The sequence below is a fragment of the Anabas testudineus genome, chromosome 19 (assembly GCF_900324465.2).
Source record: "Anabas testudineus chromosome 19, fAnaTes1.2, whole genome shotgun sequence".
Lineage (NCBI taxonomy): Eukaryota > Metazoa > Chordata > Actinopteri > Anabantiformes > Anabantidae > Anabas > Anabas testudineus.
The window spans coordinates 2423283-2438245 of NC_046628.1; the positions used below are offsets into that span (position 1 = coordinate 2423283).

At 41.1% G+C, this 14963-nt stretch overlaps 1 protein-coding gene across 2 annotated transcripts in view; it reads right to left on the reverse strand.

The window, feature by feature from the left end:
• LOC113156356 (caskin-2-like) overlaps positions 1-14963 on the reverse strand; it is a 39832-nt gene that overhangs the window by 4348 nt on the left and 20521 nt on the right. For both annotated transcript variants that reach the window (XM_026351446.2, XM_026351447.2), the window contains exons 4-18: positions 14407-14504; positions 12853-12998; positions 12353-12448; positions 11668-11801; positions 9378-9486; positions 9097-9205; positions 8840-8934; positions 7148-7265; positions 5286-5414; positions 3820-3947; positions 3512-3596; positions 901-974; positions 717-827; positions 288-389; positions 40-178 (exon numbers count right to left, since the gene is read on the reverse strand). In XM_026351446.2, the coding sequence (XP_026207231.1) occupies positions 40-178; positions 288-389; positions 717-827; positions 901-974; positions 3512-3596; positions 3820-3947; positions 5286-5414; positions 7148-7265; positions 8840-8934; positions 9097-9205; positions 9378-9486; positions 11668-11801; positions 12353-12448; positions 12853-12998; positions 14407-14504 (1673 nt within the window). The remainder of the gene's footprint in view (positions 1-39; positions 179-287; positions 390-716; positions 828-900; positions 975-3511; positions 3597-3819; positions 3948-5285; positions 5415-7147; positions 7266-8839; positions 8935-9096; positions 9206-9377; positions 9487-11667; positions 11802-12352; positions 12449-12852; positions 12999-14406; positions 14505-14963) is intronic.

The window sequence follows — 14963 nt, forward strand, 5'->3', positions numbered from 1 at the left end:
CATTCTTGGATGTGAATGACACGTGGCCTGATCCCTCACCTAGTTTGGTGATGCCTATCTCCTGGAGGTCCTCCCAGGTGATCTCTTTGACTATAGTGATGGAGTCGTAGCCATTGTCACACAGTCTCTTCTGGTACTGAGGAAGTCCGATCACACTCAGCCACTCCCCCAGGTCTGACTGCAAAAAGAAACAAAGGGAGGCAAAGACATGAATGAATTTAAGAGAAATAGCTGCGTTTTTATTAAACGTAGAACATGTGAGTTGGACTGCAGAGGAGCTTCCTCACAGGAATGTAATCAGGTAGCCACTCAGGGATGCTCAGCTTGCCAATTTCCATTGAGATCTTCTTTCTGTGGCCAGGTTTGGTCACTCCGATGGCTGTCAGGTCCTAAGGAACAAAACACACGTGAGCAGTCAAAGAATTAGCACTTATGTAATCAGCAGCAATACAAACGTATAATGACTTGTTAATGTCTGTATGTTGTAAACTGGTAAGTGCATTAGCTTGCTTGTCTTTTATTGGAAGTCTTTTTTCTAAATGTGTTAACTATACAACTGTACTATACTTTTACAATGATACAGGACATTTAGTTGTGATAGTTGTTCTATCGATACAAAATGAACATCCACCAGAGCCTCAACTTTTGGACCTTTCAGTTAGTTTGAAAAGAACCGTGAAAGATAACAATGCTAATAATAGAGCACTGTTGCACACCTCAGGGGTCATCCTGCTAATGGTGGGTACATCATATCCGGCGTTGGTGAAGTTGGATGTGTACTGCTCCAACTGGAACTCACACAGCCACTGGTAAATTGCCTCCGAGTCCTAACAACACAGAGCAGTAAGAATTATGACCTTTTGAACACACTTAACGACTCAACTTTACTACTCAACTCACCTTGCCCTCCAGAAGCTGCTCTGGCCTAACAAAGCCTTTCTGAGGAGTGCCGTTGACCTGCCAACGGGATCCACCTAGAAAACACACAGCAGGGTCACGGAAAGAAGCACGAAAACAGTAAGAAGATCAAAACACTCATTTTAGCAGTATTTAAGTCAGTCTCATCAAATCCGTTTTCTCTGCAGAGGTGAGTGAGTGGGCAGTGCTTTGGGTTCCTTCAGGTGAGTGAAGTTGTGTTATCATCTTGTTGTGAAAGCTGTTTGACACAGATCTCTGAGGAATGCACATTTACTCCCATTTTCTCCATCTCTGCCTTTTTGTCACTCCGTCTTTTCCCCACAGCCAACGAACCACTACTCACAGTTTTAATTAGCTTAGTTCATAATGTCCAGTAAACACTCAACCGAGTTCATAACACAGTGTTTTAAAGTAGACTAGATTTAGGAAAGTTCCATTTCTTACATTCCTACTTTTTTACAAGGTGCTGACCTTTAAGGAAATATTTTTTGGCTCCTATCTATAAAAGTAAAACTCAATAAAAACTAAAACCAGTTATTTGTCAGTGTCAACTTTACCTTGTGCTTTTGTCTGATAAATAAAGGTTCAAAACCTTCTATAATTAGACAATAGCACAAGAAAACTAAACCTAATTATTGGCTAATATTCAGCACTGTGGATGATTCCAAAGAACTTACAGACATGTCTGCACAGATCTGTCTTCTCTATTAATCATGTACAGTGCACCGTAACCTCACTGATCTTTTCAATGTTTGCAGCATCAAATTTTCTTTTATTTACATTTAAGTTGGTCAGTGGTAACTATGAGAATCTTTTCTTTACACTTTATAAACAGATTCTCCCCAATGGATCTGTTTAAAAAATACGCCTAAGCAAACGCTACAGCTGTATTTTGGTTTGGTCTCTCCCTCGTGCACCTGTGTAAGTCAAAGTGGAGCGCAGTACTGCTAGGTTGGACCTCCACAATGAATGTGCACTGTATTAATGTAACAGTACATTTACCGAACAGGTAAATGATGGATAAGTGTCCAATGTGTCACATTAAAACTCCCTGAAATAAGGAAATGACTAGTAGTTCCTCTCTCAAGAATTATTTAACACACCACCATCCTTTCTGGATTTCTTTCTTTCATCTGCTTTTTTACTGTTCTTCACTTTGTTGTGAGGCTCAGAGGCCCCCGGTCTGCCAAGACAGTAAAACAGCACCTAGTGAAAAGGTATTTGGCCTCAGGGTGAGAGACTGTTGTTCTGTTCTTCACCAGGTCCAGTAGAAAGAAACACTATTTTGGACACTCCATAAAACAGCCGACTCAAGTCAATATCACAAATATTAAATATATAAGAGCAGGCCATCTTTTCAAAGTCTACAGACATTTTCTTTTCACCTGAATAACAGTGCTATGACATTTTTAGTTGGAGCTCGGAACACGACAAGCCCTCACTCTGTTCTCACACAGTTCTTCTTTAATGTCTTAACTATAAACAGACACAAATGACATAAAAATGTGAGAGTAGACAGAAACATCAAACATTCCATCCAGTCAGCGCATGACTTCTTACCCTTCAGGAGGAATGAGAGCCTCAGAATTCCTGACGTTTGGCACTTCATTCTTTCTTCTGCCTAGTGCTTAGGAAATGCAGACTAATCTCTTCTTTCTGTCCTCTTTCTGTCTTTCTTCCTCTTCATTTAACAGATCTCTCTTTGGCTTCTTCAGCTTCTGTTTGTGTCTCCTCCCTCTGACCCTTCCTTCCCACTCCTCATTTATCTTCTCCTTTACTTTAACCCTTCTTCTTCTACACCCCGAGGTCAACAGTAATCCTTGCCTCTATCTAGCACGTCATGCCATGTGAAAGCCCCATCTCAGCAGGAAAAAGCTTATGACCATAGAATCCCTGTGCAACTCTGTGATTTGTCTGCACCTGCCAAAAGCATTACACCTTTTTCTGACCCTTAGTGTGTCCACAGAGAGGTCATCAGGCACTTTTATGGGTGGTGTGAGAAGCTGCTGGTTTTATTGGTTTCAGTGGTGAGGTGAGGTAAGCCTGCATTTCCTTTTAGACTGACACCAAATAACAGTTCAATTTGCAGAACAACAGCGCTCCAGCTACACTTCTCTTTAATCGCATTCCTCAGGTACAGTTATATAGGACGTGCTTTGATGATATTATGAGAAAATAATGTTGAAAAATACAAAAAATGATGAGAAAATGTCAAGAAAAAAGTTATAATGGTATGAAATTGTAGATGTACCAATATGTAACATGATTTTAAAAAACAAATATTTCTAAAAGAAACCAATTATGTGGTGTACTTTTAAGCACAGCTAGGACTATCCAAACAGCTGAGTCAAAGAGTGCAGGGATCAAAACACACATTGTTGGGATGAGAAAAGGATTAAAGCTCAGGCTTTATGACTTTATGGAAAGAATATGAAAGGCAGCCAAAACAAACAGAGCAACAGTCTAAGGATTAGTGAGTTGTGTGTCATTCACTTAACCAGCCACTGCCACTATCGTCGAAGTCTTAACCTCCTCTTTGAAAGTGCTAAAAACCACAGACTAGTCCCTCAGCTTTTCAAAAGACGTGACTCACCTGTGGACGTGTCAACCTGTTTGTTGTGGTCTGCTCCTGCGCCAATGTGGAGATGGTTTCCTGATTCACCAGCAGAGGGAGCCAGCTGCACACACAAAACCAGGAGGTGGATGACATGTTTAACACTACAGAATCACTGGGATTAGCAAGTGCACTACAAATCCAGATTAACTAGTCAGTTTACAAAGTGGCTTGTAGAAAAGTTTTAGGCATTTGTTAAATAAGCAAAACGGCGTTGAAAGACCTTCAGATTGTATACTGTCTACAGTCTACAAATGCATTCCCTGCTCTTACTGAGCAGATCTCACCTTGCCAGTGTCAGCATTTTGGCGATTTTGAATCCCGTTCTGTTTGTGGTTGCTCTCAGAGCTCTGGCCACTGCCGGCGCTTCGACTGCTGCCGACACTGCCAGCACTGCCCACGCTGCTTCTGTCACCTGAGAGAGAAAGAAAGAGAAACAACTATAGTTTAATTCAACTTAGAGTAGAGAATTTGGGAGTTAGGCAAATGGAGGAGAGAAAGCTTGCTGATGAAGGTACAGTATGTGGTGTGAGTGCACTGTAAAACATAAAAACTATTAACGATAGCAAGTATCTTAAAGAGTGAGTTTGTCATTTATAGTAATTTCAGCCTTTTGCTTTCTTTATGAGAGTTAGATTAATAATACCTATGTGCAAATATGAAGCTAGGGCTGGGAGGTTATTAGCTTAGCATAGAGACTTGAAGCTCTGTCCAAAATTCAAGAATAGTCCCATCAAAAACTCTCAGCTGTTGTAATATTTATTCTGTTAAACTTGAATATATGTTAAATAATATGTAAAAACAACAATATGTTGACACTCTGTATCATTAATTGGTGATGCTCACACTCCCCATGAAAAATGTGCATGTCTATATGGCTTAAATAAACCAGGAACAATGTGTTCATTGGTGAGCTTTAATGCTAAGCTAGGCTAATTGAGCTAAGCTAGGCTTTAGCTCTATGCAGTGCTTATCCTCAGATGTGATCCATCAATCAATCTCTCGTGACTTTCAAAAAGAAAGCAAATAAGCATATTTCCCAAAATGATGATGTTTCTTCCATCGAGAATAATTTGGAATCAGATGTGACATTATTCCTTTGTTTATTGGAAACAAAACACACACTGAATCAATACAACATTAATTACTTGTTTTGTTTTTATATTTTTGCTGCACCCACTTTGGGGTAGAGGCAGGTGTTAAAGTAAAGTTTCTAAAAGAGTGCTGCACACTTACCATTATGTTATGGTTAAGATTACTGGATTATTGAGGGTGCATGGGATTTGCAGTGTGGACTCATAGGGTCAAGACTTTGGGATATAAAGGGATAAAGATGGGAATAAGCTTTATTAAAGACGCCTGGTTTATCGGAATGGCGGGGACTGGAACTAGTCTACAGGTTCACACGGGGTTGGGCTATATGGAGAGGTGGCAGGTGTTTGGGACCACACACTCTTACCAGTGGGAGAGCTCCTGAGGACCCAAATGTCCTGAGTGGGGCTAGCAGGACTAGCTGGGGCTGAGAGCTGACTGCCAGGTGAAACACCTACTGTAACAAACACATGTACACGCTTTAGATCCCACATACAGTAGAGCTGCTAGTGGACCTATCAAGCTGACACAGCCACAACGGGACTAATCACGAGGGGTTGGGGTACAGGGTACTCTTTGGGAGAGGAAATGTAAAACCTGAGAGGACACGTATGTGAAAAGAAACACCTGGGAGGAAGGTTGTGATTGTGTGTGCATGTACCTGCAGGATCATAGCCAAAGGTGTATGAGTCGTCAGTCTGAGGGGTGGACACGTGGCTTGAGGGAGGTGCTCTGGATGTAGGGTGTTGTCGCTGACAAGGCATTGAGGCTTGGCGTGAGAGAGTGCCCCCTAGTGTTGGGGAGACAGGTTTGGGGTCAGATGGGCATGCATGAGTGAAGAAAAGAAGATAACGTGCTGACCATGCATGTGTGTCTGTCAGTGTGAATTGCATGCACAGGTATGGAAACGTCTGAAGAGAACATTATGAACTTTATCACACATTCTGTTCAGTGAGTGTATAGAACAACAGTTTAAAAGCACAAAATCACTGTAAATCCCTTCTGGTGTTACATAAGAAGCAGCTGAATGGGGGTTTCAGATCACCTAGATTGCTGAGAGGGCTTACTCTTTGTATGTTGTTGGTCCACAGTTGCTGACACCATTGACATTATCGCAGGGCTCAGGCATACACATGCATACACGTGCACACAGCCACTGCTGAGTTTGCCTCATGAGCAAAGAGCCTGTCTCCGACTTTGAGGCAAACTTTTTCTCTTGTCTCTACCCCTTCAAACATGAGAAGACACCCACACACGCACACACACATGCACACACACACATACACACTTAAAAAAAAAACATGCACATACGCAAACGCACAATATCCCAGCGTAGACTGTGAGGGCTTTAGCATTGAGCTGACAGTTTGCAATCTGGCCATAGTAATCCTATTAATGTGTGTCTCTGTGTGAGTATCCACGTGTGTATGTGCGTGTGTGTACCCTGACTTGTCGAAGACCTAGAAATGAAATGTTTTAGCTTGTATATGTGTGTATTGCTGTTTCTGGGCCCCCTTACTGTGCTTGTCCCGCTGTTTGAATGTCAATGGCTTTACAGCTGCGAAACAAGCATCACACTTATATTCCTTTTATTCACAGGGATTAAATCAGATGATTTACAAGTGTGCTGAACCCTCCAGTTATCATGCATGCCAACATGACAGATCCTTATGTACAAGTGTCGAGATGTATTCTAAAGGCCAGATATAACCATTGCCCTGGGTCAAGTTAGCCCTTTTCACACCACTGTCAGCTGAAGAACCCAGTGTATCAAGTCAAATCTGGCCCTGGGATGTTATTATAGTCAGAGTGAGATATAGTAAATACTTATTGTTTACTATAGCTTGCTTTTAAAAGGCTACAGACTGAAGTCATCCCTGTGATAAGGCTAACATAAAGAGCTCTGCTATGATTTGAATATGCCTAAGTGACACACACGTGCCTCCAGTGGTGGATTCAGGTAATTTACACAATGTTACATTTAGTAAATAGAGAGTGTATCTATTTGGGTATTATCAGCATCTGAAGTTCCTTTCTGCTCTACAATCGTCTTACTATCTTTCAGCTCATTGTTTTGGTTTTACTGCTGACGGGCTTTCACCACAGCAAGCTCATAAACCCACTATAAAATACTTTACCAGCACTTAGAAAGAGAGAGCAACAAATAGTTGGGCAGGAAATAGATGTGATAGCAAACAAAGAAAGCATTAAAATGAGAGTGAACATTGGAACTGGATTTGTTAATGTAATAATCCTAATACTTTTCCATATATGCTCGATTGCATTTGTCTCTGCATTTAACCACTATGAGCGGGATTGTTGGGTATTCTATATCATTTTTTATGCAGTGATACTCTGTAAGGTCTTGAACCTTCCACTGTAAAATGCCTTGAGATGACTTCTGTTGTGATTTGGCACTTCACAAATAAATTGAATTGAATTGTACGACTGTCCTTAACTTCAATGTAGTTCCCTACTTTTGAGTGTCATTAAGTCTGTGCAAATGTTGTGCGCAAACTGTACCTGCTCGTCTACTGAGGACCTCAACTACGGAAGGGGGGAAGAAACCCACGCGGTCCGTCCCTCGCTGCGTGTCATGGATGTGACCTTTCCAGCGGCCGTCTGAGTGTTGCTCCAGGACCTGATACCAACAAATTATGACCACTACTTCAGCTGAAATACATTTGTGCTACTGCAAATAGCAGTAGTTCACAGTCATATTAGACTAAACTGTGGACCATAAACATTTTGTGACAACTCAATTATAACTCTGGTTATAACGGCTAAGATTACAGCAAAAAGGTAATTATCAATATGTATAATTTATATGTACCTTTATGGGGAAAGATAAATCAGCTCTTAGGTATGCATTGTAGCATGTGACTCCTCCCTGCTTGTTTTTAAGAACATAATGAGGGAGCCAATAAGCTGGAAATACTGTCTTTTCACCGAGAGTGTTGAAGAAATGCGTGGAGAGGACAAAAACAAACACCTCTGCCATCAATATACAAGTTCATACATGAGTCTGGGATGTCATGGTGACTCGTATAAAGATATCAAAATACTAATCAGTAGGTACATAAATACACACAAATACGCACATATGTGAATTAGTGCAAACACTGTGTGTGGGGAAATGATTGTGTGAGTGACAGCAACAAGCTTGTGCCTGTTCCTCTGCTGTGGTCTCCTGCTCAGGGTACACTAAATTACTCTGCTACTTACCACACAGATTTTAACAACAAGACTTTACTCACAAAAGTCCCTACAATAATCCTTACACTGCCTGTTACTAGGGGGAATGAAGCAGCTAAAGAGCAACATGCACATTGTACGGCTGTGGCTCAATAGGTAGAGCAGTTGTCTACAATTATAGAATTGGTGGTTCGATTCCCAACTCCTTCTGTCACATGCCAAAGTGTCCTTGGGCAAGATACTGAACCCCAAGTTGCCCCCGGTGAGTCAGGTCAGCTGCATAGCAGCACTGCCATCGGTGTTTGAATGTGTATGTGAATTGGTGAATGAGACGCAGTGTAAAGCACTTTGAGTACCAGTTAGGTAGAAAAACACTATATAAGTGCAGACTATTTCCATAAAGACAGGGAAAGAGAAAAAATTCTGACATGCTAGTCAAGATGTGCAAGATCCACGACACAACACTGTTTCTTTAAATTACAAACAAGATGAACTAGTCAGCTATCACACACTTGACTCTGTGTGATCAGAGTCAAGTGTGAGATGGTATTGTGAAGTCTAATCCTAGCATTAGAGCAGAATCGCACAAGGCAGCCATCCAATCACAAAAATTCCTTATTGTCTATATGATGGGTGTATTTATATCACTGGATATCTATAGTTTTACGGTACTACCCGATTTCACTATGTTTATATGGAACTACAGCCCATGGGATAGGACATTCCTTAACCCTGCTTGATTATTTCTTCTTAGTTTTTACACACACAAACGTGTATGTGTGTGTGTGTGTGTGTGTGTGTGTGTGTGTGTGTAAAATAGAAAAATACAGCAACTGTTTTCTGTCATAATGAGGGGCAAGGAGTCACTGCCACTGGTATGGTTTACTGAGGCCAACAACTAAAAACCTAACAAGTGAAAACAGAAGTACACAAGAGTAAAATTACAACTTCCTAAAGGTGACTACAATTAAATTTACTTTCTTTCTTTCAACAAAATACACAGACAAAAACAAGCACTACCATAACAAGGTCTCCAGCCCGTAGGTTGAGTGCGGTGGGGTCATGGAGGTTCCAGTAGTCCTTCACTACTCGGACCTGGAGAGAGCTTGATGCCTCTGCACAGACACAGAAACATATAGAGGCATCATCAGGAGACAAACTCATTTTATGCCATCGATTTTTATTCTGACACTTGCCATTTGCCCAAACTCTGTCTTAACTAAAAGTCCACACAAGCATCTAAAAACATCCAGAACTATTTTGAAGGTTTCACCAACCTCTCAGCAGCTGTTTGATTTCCTTGCTGGCTGTGGAGGTGGTGAACTGGTTGACGATATCCAGGGCTGTCTGGTTGTAAGTGTTGCGTATGTTCACGTTGATGCCCGCCTGTACACACACACAACGTGGAATTATTGTGGATGAGATTCACTTTGAAACAACCACTCCAGCTAAAGCTTCCATCGCTTATTAAAGAATATCACTGAAAGTGTAGAGTGATGTCTTTTTTTGTTTTTAACATGTTAGCTGGACTGAAATTACATTTGGTCTCTGTACTTACATCAAGCAGTAGCCGCACCACTTCTGTTTTTCCATAAAGGGCAGCTTCATGCAGAGATGTCCCTGCTTTGGTGGCTCTGTTGATATCAATACCAGCTTTCAACAGCAGCCTAGGAAATCAAATAAGAAATATGCATGTAAGCCCACAGGCAGCACTCACAGAGTCGTCAATTCAACTGTTACAGACATCTGCAACATCTCATTAAGGCATATATAAAAACCCCGCTCACTCTTATCCACCCACACACACAGATAAACACACATAAGCTAACAGATATCTCTCTCGTTCTGTCAGAGGCCCAGATGTAGGAATGCTGATGGCGTCGTATCCAGAGCGGTGCAAAAGGAGGAGGCGGAGGAGAAGGAGGAGGAGATCCTGGGCTTGCTATGTAAAGGTTGAGTCAGGTTTGGAAGATGTAAACAACACAGTGGTGCCGCCATAGGTTATTAAGCGCATTCATGTCCAAAGAGCTTTCTTAGGGATAGACAAAATCAAACTGTCTGCAGTATGTTAAAGCATCAATTAAGTGTTGTACCACAACAACAAGGGGCACAAAGACAACAGTGTGCATCACACTTGGAAGTTATTTTGGAAAGATTAAGGCTGGAAATAGATTAGTTGGATGTTGGAAGTTAGATGTTAAACCTTTATAAAAATGGTCAATAAGGCTGATAACTTTATTGTTTGGCATTTGTTGCATGTTGTCATCCTGAAACATTTTCTCAAAATATTAAGAGAAGACAGTTTTAGGACTTGCATGAAACACAGAGTGGGTTTTCTCTATTTCTCCGCACAGTGATGACAGGTGACCATCTTTAAAAGATCACAATTAGTAGGAAACCACCAGCAGGTTGGATGAACAGGAGAAATATGAAGTCAGTATGATTAAAAAAGGATTCTCAAGAGAATCTGCCTTAACCTGCACCATCTTCCTTTACTCTGAAGCAACAGTTTTAACCTCATATGATATGAAAACCTCTGCAGATTAGCAGTTGCTTTACTCTCATACTGCACACACTACATGAACTGCAGTACACGTTAGGAACAGAATATGATGACTCACAACAAAGGGTGCCTTATGGTTTTAATTTTGATATTTCATTATTCTAATTTAATGATCTCAATAAGAAAACTATTCATAAGTACTAAATCATAGTTAATATTCTTTACTTCTACCTTCCCACATACACATAAACATAGACATGCAGTATATAGGCAGATACAACAATCACCAGCAAATGTGTGCAGCTTCAGTTCTACCCAGACCTAGAAAGCTTCTCCAGTTACACAAAAACTAGGTACTGTAAGCATCTGCAGCGTAAGTATGGCAGTCTTTGAAGAGACATAAATCCCTTAGTGGGAGATCACAGGCACATACTGCTGAGTAAACTCTGAATAATAATCATTTTATTTCTGTTTGTGGGAGAGCCACAACTTCTCTCCTCCACGTCTCCAATGCAAGATTCCAGTTCAGAAGAGGCAGAGTGCTGGATGGGTAGGGTGTTGCAAAAGAGATCTGATAATTCACAGTTCATGGGAATCATTAGAAACGTGCCTGAGAGGCAGGGTGGAGTTATTTGGCAGAATACATACAGTACATATTTACACTGATATGCCGGAATAAAAAAAACACACCAAACCACTCTCGGATATGTGAAAAGTGAAGTGAGTGGGGTTAAATATTACTGTGTGTAGAGAGTTTCCTTTTGGAAAGTGGAAATTGTTACTTGTATTCTGTAGCTACCTGAGGGATAATGTTTAGCTACTGACATACATATGACATCTGTGGCATCAGTAGTAATGTTGGTAGTTTGTTGGTAGTTGTGTTGTGGTAGCAGGAGTTGTAGAAACCACAATAATAATAGTTGTAGCAGCAAAGTAGAGGTAGTAGAAATAGAAATTATTGAAGAAGCAGTACTAATAGTGGCAGAAGTAATATTAGTGGCACTAGCAGTAATAGTAGTATTGGCAGTTGCAGTAGAAGTAACGGTATTAGTGGTAGTAGTAGAAGAGGTATTTTTTTATATTATTCTTCTAGTACCAAAAGTAATAGGAGTACCTGTAGCGATAGTTAGAGGGTAGTACTATCACCAGTAACAACAGTAGCAACAGTGGAAGACAGAAAAGTATTAGCATCAGTATTTGTAGCAGCAGAAGCAGTTTGTTGGTCGCAGTAGCAGTGTTTGTGGTCATAGCGAATAAAAGCTATGATACAGACGGAAGAGCAGTAACAGACCTGACAGATTTCTGTTACAGTGTATTTTAGCACTGCTCCTTGTTGTGATCTTACTTGATAATGTCTTTGTGTCCATTCCTGGCTGCCAGGTGGAGGGGGGTGGTGGATGGGGGGTCAAGGCTGTCGTGCCCTCCCGCCCCTTCTAATAGCGCTGCCACCATGTTACTGCTAAGTAGCAACTGGGCCACCTAAAGAGAAATCAAAGACACCAAAATGAAGAGCAAGAATTGGCTGTGGAAACAGAATGGCAGAGTGGCAGAATCAGGGCAAGAATTACAATATTAGCACATAGGCAAAGCCAGGCTAGCTACTTTTGTGTGGTAGAAATACACAGATTGAAATACAGTAATGTCTGACTGTATATCAGTGGTCCTCTGAGACATCACAGCCTCCAGTCACTTGGACACTCACTAACTCACTTTCTATTGTTTTATAGTTAAACTGCGATGTCAGAGCAGACGAAAGAGCATTCGAACAAGCACTGGAAGGGAGTGTGTGTCTGATTATGAATTGCAGGGTCAGCTACTGTACACATCTCACAATTTGGTAGTGAAACTGTAAAACACACTGCAAAAAAAAAACAAAACAAAAAAAACACGGGAGACGATTTCTTTTTTGTTTAATTCAAGCTTAATTTGTTATATCTATTTGTACGCGCAGTACTACATGGTTGACATACTCTGTTCCAAACAAAAGTGAATGTTTCAGTCAATCGTCAGCACAGCTAATGTTCTCATACCTTCAGTCTTCCAAACTCGCAGGCCAAATCGAGAGGAGTCTTTTTCGCCTTGTTCATCAGGCAGGGATTAGACTGGTGCTGCAGCAGCATCTCAGACTAAGAGAGAAACCAAGAAAGGATAACATAAGTCACCTCTTGATGTTCCTCTCCTCTTTGAGAGTGATAGGTCTGGTGCAGCCTGCGTTGTCAGTGTTAATGTTTGTTGATCTAATAATGTCAGGGTTCTGTATGGCTTTAATAACAACTTCAGGTGTATGTGTCCAAGATATGAATATCTATTCATCAAGACATTCCAGCATCCAAACAGGTGAGGCTGGAGGAAAGGAATGTGTGTGTCCACTGCCCGTGGATTTTTGTGAAAAACCTGTGTCATGACATTACTAGTATTGTTGGTGGACAATACACGCTGAGACACAAAGGGGATAGATTTCAGTGAAATGGGAGCTTTGGTAATTCTTTGGAACTTTGCCTGAGGTGTCTGTGTGTCTGTGTGTACTCACCACCTCGTAATGTCCATACTGAGCAGAGAGGTGTAACGGTATCTGTCCATCATGGGAAGGGGAGTTGACTGAAGCTCCAGCTCTCAGCAACAATAAGACAGAGTCGGCCTTACCCTGCCAGGCTGCGTAGTGGAGAGGACGCATGCCTAGAGACAGAAACATGAGTGAGGGACAATGCTGATAACACGGAAAGATGCACTACTGATTTATACGTCAAACTTAATTTACTAGCGCTGTTCCGCCTGTGAAAACAGTTATATAAGGTCCTCTGTGGCCCCCAACGGGCTTTCATATGTATGGGAAAATAATTCTAATGATGTCATCACCATAAGGTCATCAGGGTCTTCTCAGATTAGTATACAAATTTAACAAAAGACTGGGCCATGTAGTTTGAATGACACTGGACACATAAAGATCGTAGATCATACCACTACTATGCAGATGATATCAACACATACTGACTTACTACTTACTGGCTGTCAGGATGTATGTATCAAATATATGTTTAAAATCTGTGTAATTATTAAATATTAGGAATTAGCCATTAGCCAGGAATTAGTCATGTTTAGTTTAATCCTGTCTAGATCATTGTACTTCTTTTTTCACTCCTCTTAGCAAATAAATATGTATCCTAACAACAACAATTCTATGTCTTGGGTATTTCAGCCTTTTCTATTCTATGTGTGCCCCCGATTCACTGGTTCCTATGGAACACACATTTCTTTAAGGCTTGATTAATTAGCTGTTAGGCTTATTGGAAATGCTACTCTACATGGACAAATACAATTATTTAGTGCCAGTGACATTTTTCACATTTCACAGTCATTTGATTTGTCATCGTAAAACTGTGTGTTGGCGTGTGTAATAATCTCAATGAATCTTTATGCTACAAATGGATAAGATACTAGTTTGAATACACAAGCCATACTTGTCAGCAGGATACAACTGTTATTGTTTTATCGTCATTTTCATGGATTTAATGATGCTTGCAACTCTCACTCGCTTAGCAGAGGTACTAAGTTCAGTTCAGTTTCACTTTTCCCAAGTAAATAGTCCTAAAAGTAAAATAATTTCTTGTGAAATTAGCTGAGGTGATTACTTTATTGGTGAGGTTGCCTAGCACTGCTGTAGCAGGCTGCAGGAAACCTTTGATTCGAACACCTGACAAGTAGGTAGGAAGCTGTAAAATTTAAATTCCACCTCTAAGATGTAACATAGGAAATCTTTTGCTGACCTCACAGGCGTTAAACTATTATGAGCACAACACGCCTCTGGTCTCAGCAGCTGGGCTGCCATGCCTGCACAAATTCTACTATATCTGTTCTGCTTCTGAAGTCTGAGTCTGAAGATATTTGCCGTAGCACTGCTGTCACTGCGTGGAAGACAAACTTCAAAGTGAACCATATTTATTCATATGGGTCAAACTTATTTTCAGCTGAGGGTGCTAAAAAGCTGTTAAGGAAGTTTCAGACTCAATTTAACCCAAACTGACTTCCCAGGCACAAACTTATTTTTTCTAAGTTATGTGTTTGTCTGGTGACATCATCATGATACCATTGGTGTCCCTGATATCCACCGTGGCCTGGGCCTCCAACAGCAGAGACAGCAGCTCCGTGGTGCCGGTCAGAGCAGCATGGTGCAGCGCTGAGAAGCTGTGGGCCAAACACAGAACGATAGGGGGGAGGGAGGGGAGAGGGAAGAGAGAAGAGAACGAGATGAGATGGGTTATAAATCACACTGATGATTTACAACAGGTGAAGCCTACAGACTCCAGAGATGACATGTGTGCGCTCTCATCAAAACTCCACCAAAATGTCTGAACTTGTGTCTACAATGCATGTTACTGTATGTGTGTTTGTCTGTGTATGTCTGTGTCTGCCTGTCTGATTCACACTTCCAACTGAGATGTCTGTGTTTATAGTATATGTGGAATCAGAAGCCAGCGTCTTCACACATGTATGTGCTCCAACATCAAAACTGCAGACTGATCAAGAAGATGATCTGCCTGTGTGTGTGTGTGCACAGTATCGTGCAAGATGAAATATGTGTGTTTGTCTCTGGGTGTCTGTCGGGTGGCAGTATTTCCCACAAGGGGAGAAATTAAAGGCATA